This window comes from Oncorhynchus mykiss, chromosome 5 (assembly GCF_013265735.2).
Source record: "Oncorhynchus mykiss isolate Arlee chromosome 5, USDA_OmykA_1.1, whole genome shotgun sequence".
NCBI classification, from domain to species: domain Eukaryota; kingdom Metazoa; phylum Chordata; class Actinopteri; order Salmoniformes; family Salmonidae; genus Oncorhynchus; species Oncorhynchus mykiss.
The window spans coordinates 58,151,684-58,163,243 of NC_048569.1; the positions used below are offsets into that span (position 1 = coordinate 58,151,684).

Below are 11,560 nucleotides of genomic sequence, written 5' to 3' on the forward strand. Positions count from 1 at the left end.
AGAATAGATGCCAGGCGGTATCTGAAAAAGCCCCCAAAAATTGACCAAGACTCCAGCCATCTGAGACATGGACTGTTTTCAATGCTGCCGTCCAACAAGCAGTACCAGTGCATCAAGGCTCAGACAAAGAGACAGCTTCTATCCCCTGGCCATAAGACTAACAACTACTGCTCTCCCTCTCCCACAGACTATCCACACTGACTATATGCCCATTTACAAGTTTCTACCCACTCAGACAACTCAGACACAACCTACGTTGCTGCTAAAATGATTGATTTTCTGTCTTACTCCATTACACTACTGTCCATTGATTATTGATTGCCATTACATTGGTATTGATACAGTGCCTTGCGAAAGTATTCGGCCCCCTTGAACTTTGCGACCTTTTGCCACATTTCAGGCTTCAAACATAAAGATATAAAACTGTATTTTTTTGGTGAAGAATCAACAACAAGTGGGACAGAATCATGAAGTGGAACGACATTTATTGGATATTTCAAACTTTTTTAACAAATCAAAAACGGAAAAATTGGGCGTGCAAAATTATTCAGCCCCCTTAAGTTAATACTTTGTAGCGCCACCTTTTGCTGCGATTACAGCTGTAAGTCGCTTGGGGTATGTCTCTATCAGTTTTGCACATCGAGAGACTGAAATTCTTTCCCATTCCTCCTTGCAAAACAGCTCGAGCTCAGTGAGGTTGGATGGAGAGCATTTGTGAACAGCAGTTTTCAGTTCTTTCCACAGATTCTCGATTGGATTCAGGTCTGGACTTTGACTTGGCCATTCTAACACCTGGATATGTTTATTTTTGAACCATTCTATTGTAGATTTTGCTTTATGTTTTGGATCATTGTCTTGTTGGAAGACAAATCTCCGTCCCAGTCTCAGGTCTTTTGCAGACTCCATCAGGTTTTCTTCCAGAATGGTCCTGAATTTGGCTCCATCCATCTTCCCATCAATTTTAACCATCTTCCCTGTCCCTGCTGAAGAAAAGCAGGCCCAAACCATGATGCTGCCACCACCATGTTTGACAGTGGGGATGGTGTGTTCAGGGTGTTGCTTTTACGCCAAACATAACGTTTTGCATTGTTGCCAAAAAGTTCAATTTTGGTTTCATCTGACCAGAGCACCTTCTTCCGCATGTTTGGTGTGTCTCCCAGGTGGCTTGTGGCAAACTTTAAACGCCACATTTATGGATATCTTTAAGAAATGGCTTTCTTCTTGCCACTCTTCCATAAAGGCCAGATTTGTGCAATATACGACTGATTGTTGTCCTATGGACAGAGTCTCCCACCTCAGCTGTAGATCTCTGCAGTTCATCCAGAGTGATCATGGGCCTCTTGGCTGCATCTCTGATCAGTCTTCTCCTTGTATGAGTTGAAAGTTTAGAGGGACGGCCAGGTCTTGGTAGATTTGCAGTGGTCTGATACTCCTTCCATTTCAATATTATCGCTTGCACAGTGCTCCTTGGGATGTTTAAAGCTTGGGAAATCTTTTTGTATCCAAATCCGGCTTTAAACTTCTTCACAACAGTATCTCGGACCTGCCTGGTGTGTCCCTTGTTCTTCATGATGCTCTCTGCGCTTTTAACGGACCTCTGAGACTATCACAGTGCAGGTGCATTTATTCGGAGACTTGATTACACACAGGTGGATTGTATTTATCATCATTAGTCATTTAGGTCAACATTGGATCATTCAGAGATCCTCACTGAACTTCTGGAGAGAGTTTGCTGCACTGAAAGTAAAGGGGCTGAATAATTTTGCACGCCCAATTTTTGATATGTTAAAAAAGTTTGAAATATCCAATAAATGTTGTTCCACTTCATGATTGTGTCCCACTTGTTGTTGATTCTTCACAAAAAAATACAGTTTTATATCTTTATGTTTGAAGCCTGAAATGTGGCAAAAGGTCGCAAAGTTCAAGGGGGCCGAATACTTTCGCAAGGCACTGTATATGTATCCTGCTACTGGTCACTATAACTCTTGTTTACATGTATATACAGTACCAGTCAAAAATTTGGACACTTAAAAAAAAATCACCTTTACTTAACCAGGTAGGCCAGTTGAGAACAAGTTCTCATTTACAACTGCGACCTGGCCAAGATAAAGCAAAGCAGTGCGACACAAAAACACAGAGTTACACATGGGATAAACAAACGTACAGTCAATAACACAATAGAAAAATCTATATACAGTGTGTGCAAATATAGTAAGATTAGGGAGGTAAGGCAATAAATAGGCCATAGTGGCGACATAATTACAATTTAGCAATTAACACTGGAGTGATAGATGTGCAGAAGATGAATGTGCAAGTAGAGATACTGGAGCGCAAAGGAACAACAAAAATAAAACAATATGGGGATGAGGTAGTTGGGTGGGCTATTGACAGATGGGCTGTGTACAGGTGCAATGATCGGTAAGCTGCTCTGACAGCTGATGCTTAAAGTTAGAGAGGGAGATAAGACTCCAGCTTCAGTGGGGGGGGGGTTCAATTTGTTCCAGTCATTGGCAGCAGAGAACTGGAAGGAAAGGCAGCCAAAGGAGAAGTTGGCTTTGGGGATGACCAGTGAAATATACCTGCTGGAGCGAGTGCTACGGGTGGGTGCTGCTATGGTGACCAGTGAGCTGAGATAAGGTGGGGCTTTACCTAGCAAATACTTATAGGTGACCTGGAGCCAGTGGGTTTGTGACGAATATGACGCGAGAGCCAGCCAACGAGAGCATACAGGTCGCAGTGGTGGGTAGGGAGTTTTTCCTAGCCACCGTGCTTGTACACCTGCATTGCTTGCTATTTGGGGTTTTAGGCTGGGTTTCTGTACAGCACTGTGTGACATCAGCTGATGTAAGAAGGGCTTTATAAATACATTTTATCGATTGATTTGATAGTATATGGCGTTTTGGTGACAAAACGGATCGACTACATCCAATTTTCTGAGTAGAGTGTTGGAGGCTATTTTGTAAATGACATTGCCGAAGTCGAGGATTGGTAGGATAGTCAGCTTTACGAGGGTATGTTCAGCAGCATGAGTGAAGGATGCTTTGTTGTGAAATAGGAAGCCAATTCTAGATTTAATTTTAGATTGGAGATGCTTAATGTGAGTCTGGAAGGAGAGTTTACAGTCTAACCAGACACCTAGGTATTTGTAGTTGTCCACATATTCTAAGTCAGAATCGTCCAGAGTAGTGATGCTAGACGGGTGGGCGGGTGCGGGCAACGATCGGTTGAAGAGCATGCATTTAGTTTTACTTACATTTAGTTTTACTTACATTTAAGAGCAGTTGGAGGCCACAGAAGGAGTGTTGTATGGCATTGAAGCTCGTCTGGAGGTTTGTTAACACTGTGTCCAAAGAAGGGCCAGAAGTATACAGACACAACTACTCATTCAAGGATTTTTCTTTATTTTTTACTATTTTCTACATTGTAGAATAATAGTGAAGACATCAAATATATGAAATAACACATATGGAACCATGTAGTGACCAAAACATTTTTAAACAAATAAATATATGTTTTTGATTTTAGATTCTTCAATGTAGCCACCCTTTGCCTTGATGGCAGCTTTGCACACTCTTGGCATTATCTCAATCAGCTTCACCTTGAATGCTTTTTCAACAGTCTTGGAGTTTGCACATATGCTTAGCACTTGTTGGCTGCTTTTCCTTCACTCTGTGGTCAAACTCATCCCAAACCATCTCAATTGGGTTGGGGTCAGGTGATCTGATGCAACACTCCATCACTCTCCTTCTTGGTCAAATAGCCCTTACACAGTCTGGAGGTGTGTTGAACCAAAAATCTCAAATTTGGACTCATAAGATCAAAGAACAGATTTCCACCGGTCTAATGTCCATTGCTCGTGTTTCTTGCCCCAAGCAAGTCTCTTCTAATTGGTGTCCTTTAGTAGTGTGTTTCTTTGCAGCAATTCAACCATAAAGGCCTGATTAATGAATTCTCCTCTGAACAGTAGATGTTGAGATGTGTTTGTTACTTGAACTCTGGTGAAGCATTTATTTGGGCTGCAGTCTAAGGTGTGGTTAACTCTAATGAACTAATCCTCTGAAGCAGAGGTAATTCTGGGTCTGCGTTTCCTGTGGCGGTCCTCATGAGAGCCAGTTTCATCATAGCACCTGATGGGTTTTGCGACTGCACTTGAAGAAACTTTCAATGGTCTTGAAATTTTCCGAATTGACTTACCTTCATGTCTTAAAGTAATGATGGACTGTCGTTTCTCTTTGCTTATTTAAGCTATTGTTGCCATAATATGGACTTATCCCTATTTGGTAAATACCATCTTCTGTATACCACCCCTACCTTGTCACCAGGGTTGGGGAGTAACGGATAACGTAATCCGTTACATGTAAATTATTATAATAAAAATGTAACTGTAATCTGTTACCAGCAAAAATATTGGAATCAGATTACAGATACTTTTTTAAAAACTAGATGATTACTTTGAGGATTACTTTTAAATTCAGAAAGGATGTTTGCGGAAAATAAATAAATATTTTTTCAATGCATTCAAATCAGCATTGAATAAAGGCACACTTTTAAATGTGTACAACGTGAGCGAGTCTGTCCACAGGTCTGAGACCACTATGATGACACACCAAATGTGTTTGATGGATCGCAGGAAATAGGCTTTTGGAATAGGCTTTTGTAGGCTACAATCCAAGCTATATCTTCCAATGATGTGATTGCTGTTGGCATCCAAAGATTATCCAACTAAAATAAACGCTTGGAGGTAAGGATGACAGCAGTGGTGTTGTCTTCGGCGATATGGTTTTCACTTATTATTGATATCTACAGTGCCTTGCGAAAGTATTCGGCCCCCTTGAACTTTGCGACCTTTTGCCACATTTCAGGCTTCAAACATAAAGATATAAAACTGTATTTTTTTGTGAAGAATCAACAACAAGTGGGACACAATCATGAAGTGGAACGACATTTATTGGATATTTCAAACTTTTTTAACAAATCAAAAACTGAAAAATTGGGCGTGCAAAATTATTCAGCCCCTTTACTTTCAGTGCAGCAAACTCTCTCCAGAAGTTCAGTGAGGATCTCTGAATGATCCAATGTTGACCTAAATGACTAATGATGATAAATACAATCCACCTGTGTGTAATCAAGTCTCCGTATAAATGCACCTGCACTGTGATAGTCTCAGAGGTCCGTTAAAAGCGCAGAGAGCATCATGAAGAACAAGGAACACACCAGGCAGGTCCGAGATACTGTTGTGAAGAAGTTTAAAGCCGGATTTGGATACAAAAAGATTTCCCAAGCTTTAAACATCCCAAGGAGCACTGTGCAAGCGATAATATTGAAATGGAAGGAGTATCAGACCACTGCAAATCTACCAAGACCTGGCCGTCCCTCTAAACTTTCAGCTCATACAAGGAGAAGACTGATCAGAGATGCAGCCAAGAGGCCCATGATCACTCTGGATGAACTGCAGAGATCTACAGCTAAGGTGGGAGACTCTGTCCATAGGACAACAATCAGTCGTATATTGCACAAATCTGGCCTTTATGGAAGAGTGGCAAGAAGAAAGCCATTTCTTAAAGATATCCATAAAAAGTGTTGTTTAAAGTTTGCCACAAGCCACCTGGGAGACACACCAAACATGTGGAAGAAGGTGCTCTGGTCAGATGAAACCAAAATTGAACTTTTTGGCAACAACGCAAAACGTTATGTTTGGCGTAAAAGCAACACAGCTGAACACACCATCCTCACTGTCAAACATGGTGGTGGCAGCATCATGGTTTGGGCCTGCTTTTCTTCAGCAGGGACAGGGAAGATGGTTAAAATTGATGGGAAGATGGATGGAGCCAAATACAGGACCATTCTGGAAGAAAACCTGATGGAGTCTGCAAAAGACCTAAGACTGGGACGGAGATTTGTCTTCCAACAAGACAATGATCCAAAACATAAAGCAAAATCTACAATGGAATGGTTCAAAAATAAACATATCCAGGTGTTAGAATGGCCAAGTCAAAGTCCAGACCTGAATCCAATCGAGAATCTGTGGAAAGAACTGAAAACTGCTGTTCACAAATGCTCTCCATCCAACCTCACTGAGCTCGAGCTGTTTTGCAAGGAGGAATGGGAAAAAAATTCAGTCTCTCGATGTGCAAAACTGATAGAGACATACCCCAAGCGACTTACAGCTGTAATCGCAGCAAAAGGTGGCGCTACAAAGTATTACCTTAAGGGGGCTGAATAATTTTGCACGCCCAATTTTTCAGTTTTTGATTTGTTAAAAAAGTTTGAAATATCCAATAAATGTCGTTCCACTTCATGATTGTGTCCCACTTGTTGTTGATTCTTCACAAAAAAATACAGTTTTATATCTTTATGTTTGAAGCCTGAAATGTGGCAAAAGGTCGCAAAGTTCAAGGGGGCCGAATACTTTCGCAAGGCACTGTATATATCATGTGTTTTTATAAAGCTCATTCTAAAAACCACACTCTTAGTCCTAGTATCTTCTCCATTTGCTATTTTCTTCTTACACCACACTTTTTGGACAAGGTAAAAATAATGTTATAGGGTATTTAGTGCAAAAACATTTGTCAAACAGAACTCAATGACTTGTTTTACTGTGCAAAAGCAATAGAACAGGGAAGAAAACAAGCCTTGACCAACCCCCACGCCTCCATCCAAGATTTGCTATGACATCAAACCACAATGCACCGCAGTGTTTGCAGTTTACCCGCCTTCTCCATGGCAATGGGGCTAGTACGTCCCCTTATTCAAATAAAATACGAAAAAAACGTGATTTCTGTCCAATCTGCGCGCTCTGAAGTGACATAATGGAATTTACGAGGATAGAAAAGGTAGCGGCAGCATGCGATCGCACACATTGGAACTTCTACCCCTCTAGTCGGGAGATTAACCATCGACTGTTTCTTATCAATTGTTTATTAACAAGGGAAAAAACGACAACATTTGAGGCAAAAGGTGATTTGTACCCTGAACTTGGAGAAGGGGTAGGGCAACTTTAAAAGAGCATTTGATTTAATGTGCAAATTACGCATCTTTTCCTCGACAGCAACTGAGAGGTTATGGGAACTCCTCTTTCTGTCGTAAGGCTCTGCTGACTTTTTACAGCTGCTGTCATCTTAGATTTTGTCTTTTACCAAAATATGATGAAGAATGACATTCATTTAAACCTTGTAGATGCCACTAATCTAAAGCCCCATCTCCGCGACGGCGAGAGCATTCTCAACTCCCCGGACCTTGGGCTGCTGAAACTGGCTTCCCCGGAGCTGGAGAGACTCCTCATTCAGTCCAACGGAATGGTCGTAACAACACCGACCTCTCAGTTCCTCTACCCCAAGTCAGTAACTGACGAACAGGAGTTTGCAGAGGGATTCGTCAAGGCTCTGGAGGACTTACACAAACAGAACCAGCTGAACGGGGGGACTTGCGCTCAAATGAACAGTCTCGACCTAAGTACCAACGTGGCTCCTGTCACTGTACACATGGACTTACCCGTCTATACGAACTTGAACAGTTATGGTAATGGACCTTTGGGTACCACTGTCAATTACTCCACAGACACTGTACCCTTCCCACCTCCTCCCTCTCACCATTTAGGTGGCACACAGCAGCAACAAGCACATTCCCGGTTGCAATCCTTGAAGGATGAGCCGCAGACAGTCCCTGACTTGCACAGCTTCGGCGACAGTCCACCACTGTCACCTATCAACATGGACACACAGGAGCGCATTAAAGCCGAGAGGAAAAAGCTGCGGAATAGAATTGCTGCGTCCAAGTGCCGAAAGAGGAAACTGGAGAGGATATCCAGACTCGAAGACAAAGTCAATAACCTAAAAACTCAAAACACTGACCTAGCCTCAACGGCAAGTGTACTCCGGGATCAAGTGGCTCAGCTAAAACAAAATGTTTTGAATCATGTGAACAGCGGATGCCAATTGTTGCCACATCAAGTTCAAGTGTACTAATCGCAGGACGACATTGGTCAACCAGCATAAATAAGCTCAATATCTGTTCTCTTGTTGGCTCTCAAATATCTCAATTATGCACGTAGAGCCATCGACTTTACAGACTAAAAGGACTTCGCTAATGTACATTTTCTGTTTACACATTCTTTATCATGTGTGTAAGACTGGATCAAACCAGTTCATCATTATTGTATTACTATATCATAGCCTTATACTGAATAAATACATATTTGCATGTTTATTGACAAACTCGAATGTTACCTAAGAGGGTGTCATTGGGTGCAAGTAATTTTTTTTTTTTTTTACCCCTTTTAACGTTTACAAGCAAACACCTGTACATTTTATATTCAATGCTCCAGTGTCTTATTTCAGTGTTATCTTAATGTGAAACTGTTGTCACCTTTTTGTTGCACTGAATATTTCCCTTCACATTCCTATTTTACTTGGATTCAGTTATCAAATAAACCTTGCTTGGTAATTCAAGGCACGTGTTTTGCTGTCTGTTGGTTCAGTTTTCTGATTCATTTAGAAGCAACAAAACAAGATCCTACACACCAATGTCTTCACAAGCGACAGTAAGCCTTTATGCTAGTTGCGTTTTCACAATAGGATAAATGATTGGGTGGGGCACACAAGGATATTGCTCAATACATATTTGGAAAGTCCAATAAATGATGACTTGGGTCCAACCCACCATTACAATGTATTTGATATAAATACACTTTTTAGTACAATATTCCCATGGGACACTTTTCCACTTATTTATGTGAATTTGACAAGTTTGCATATTAGCCAACTTTATTAGGCCTAAATTGACTCCTAACTCTGGCATCACGTCCGGAGAATGGATTCCATCGTGACATTGTAGCATTTAGCATATTGGATACAAACGTATCCATTCCTCGCAGGATGTCCGTTTGCTGTGATATGTCCGCGAATTGTGTATCAACATGGTGTGTTGTGCCCTCTGCTGGTGTAATACGATAGGCCTATTGCAGAAAGTTTACAGTTTACTATTACAGTTTTTTTATTTTTTTATTTCACCTTTATTTAACCAGTTAGGCTAGTTGAGAACAAGTTCTCATCTGCAACTGCGACCTGGCCAAGATTAATCAAAGCAGTTGGACACATACAACAACACAGAGTTACACGTGGAATAAACAAACATACAATCAATAATACAGTAGGAAAATCTATATACAGCATGTGCAAATGAGGTAGGATAAGAAATTGTGCTGTAGATGAGTTCATGTATTGATTAAGTATATGAAATGTCATCTAATTAGTTGTATTGTGCTGGTAGGTCTACGTATGATCATTTAGTCCAAAGCAAAAATTAAGACTACTTTTAGTTACTTTATACAGTATGAAAATGTTTGCATATGACCAAGTTGTGGTAGCACAGTTGACTGTTGGTGTTGTTTTTGTAAGTCAAACCTGTAATAATGCTTCATGGATAATTTTATGACAAGGTCATCTCCGGTATAAACACCTTAGTGTAGACAGCCTGACACCTATGAAACAGATGGTCCCAGCTTGCTTTGAACGCAGCCTCAGAGACCACTCTATAGATACCGTAGCCAGACACCTATGAGACAGTGAATAACAGATGGTCCCAGCTTGCTTTGAATTTGCAGCATCAGTACCAGGGCTATAAAAGATGTGATGTTGCAGGGGCTGGCAGGCTCCTGGAAGCAATGTTTACGAGCCAAATGAGATGGTGCAACTGCTGTGTTTGTGAGTGTGTGTCTTCTGTATTTCTATGTGAGACGCACACTACATAATGATAGTGGTGAACATGCATCAATGAGGAAAACTGCAATATTACAACAGGCCAAACTTTTATTTTTGTCATTGAATTCCACAACATGTACAGCAGATTTGGTAATGTTCACATTTTAACATTTTGACACCATATTCCCTTATTATTATAACATTAGTTGTTGTATTCCCACAATAGAAGTACAAAGTAAAAATCTATGTAAACCAAGTCAACAGTACTTTGCAGAACAGTATTCGGTGGATGCACAATAAAAATAAAAACACAAAAAAAACTATGAAATAAATTCCAAAAACAAGCAACACTTTGGATCTTTTGAAAAATTGCAATACCTTCCTGACAGCGCAAACCTTATTGGATGCCTTGAAGGTTGCCTTCGTAGCAAAGCAATGGAATAAAAACATAATCTGAAATACTCTTATTGTACTCTTCTAAATTTACACTCATGTCAAATGTTTCTTTTTCTCACAAGCTTTGGTGACATCCAAGATCCTAACAACATCTCTCACTATAAATCCACAAATTATTCCCTCTTTTTACATCTTTCCAGATTCAGTTCTATACTACCTAGGAATAGCAGCAAGGTAAAACTTACCCGACACCCTTGGTTTATTTGAGGGGGGGGGGGGGGGTATAGTACTTTATATAGTAGATCTACTGTCAGCAAGCTCTACTGTTACAGATGCTGTTCAGTAGTACTGCATATTGCTTTTTATTAAAGGAAGTGACACATTCATTCTCAAGCAGGCCTAGAACTAATGCAGATAAAATATGAGTTTCAGATTTTGTCCTTTTTTTGCAAACCTGGAGTCAATACAACACACAATCCACGCATGAAACATATGACTAAAATGCATTTACAGTTTGTTTCATAGAAATGAAGACGGCATCGGCGAGGAGGAGGACTGTTTACAGAGGGGGGTGGGGGTGTCTCTGGATACTACTGAGATGGCAGACTCACAGCCATAATATAGTAGAGCAAAATTATGTTGAAAATGTATGCTGGATTGCAATATGATCAAATATTGTTGTTATTGTATCTACAGTAGTATTATTCTAATATTATTGTTACACATTGTCATTATTGTCCCACATCAAAACTTTGGTATGACTCAGCGAAGTATACATTTGACAGTTTCATCAATTGAGGATGCTTGAATGACTGATCTATTTGTATGATTATTTCGCACTCATTCACTCTAGTAAAGACAGCCATTTATCAACAACATAGAAAAGTTCACTCGTAAACATCACAAAGGTCTTAAGGGTGGTTTCGATCGCTTGCAATGAGTAATAATATATTCTCTAATTTCAATGGAAACTTGCCTGGATTGAGACCTTGGACTGAATATCAATTCAAAGACCAGAGGCAAAAGGCCATTCAGGTTTTTCTTTCCTAAATTAAACGGTTGACTAAATTTGCGCTCAAACAGTCTCAAGGGTTAGCGTTTAATTTTACACATATTTTACTGCAAATTGTTCCAATCACATACACACTACAAACCCATAAACTCTTTGTTACATAAGACTACGCTTGTGTGCATTAAAGGTAGACTCAGCAAAATGACATTGCCACGAGCAGCATCGCAGATATTGCGATGAGTGAGATGCAAGACTTCCCCCCCACACAGTATCTGCGCATGGGTTCGGGTCAAGCTGTTTGAGCATGGTAGGTACGGGACCAAAACAGCAGAAGTTTACCGTCGCTCTTTAATGCTCTTAGTTATTGTGGATATTGGCCCTGGTTTACTTGTGCACCTACGTCATATCTACCTTTAAGTACTTACAAGCTGTGGGACAAAAACAGCCGTTGCCA

The 11,560-nt window shown here is 40.5% G+C and overlaps 1 protein-coding gene across 1 annotated transcript; it reads left to right on the top strand.

Moving 5' to 3' along the window:
- Nucleotides 1–6,837: 6,837 nt before the first annotated feature.
- On the top strand, nucleotides 6,838–8,451 carry LOC110524140 (transcription factor jun-D). Its single transcript, XM_021603503.2, has one exon. The coding sequence runs from the start codon at nucleotides 7,143–7,145 to the stop codon at nucleotides 7,962–7,964; it is 822 nt and encodes a 273-aa protein (XP_021459178.1). The 5' UTR covers nucleotides 6,838–7,142; the 3' UTR covers nucleotides 7,965–8,451.
- The last annotated feature ends 3,109 nt before the right edge of the window (nucleotides 8,452–11,560 follow it).

Coding starts and splice junctions, on each gene's coding strand:
- LOC110524140 (XM_021603503.2), top strand. CDS start 7,143: ATGATGAAGAATGACATTCATTTAAACCTTGTAGATGCCACTAATCTA.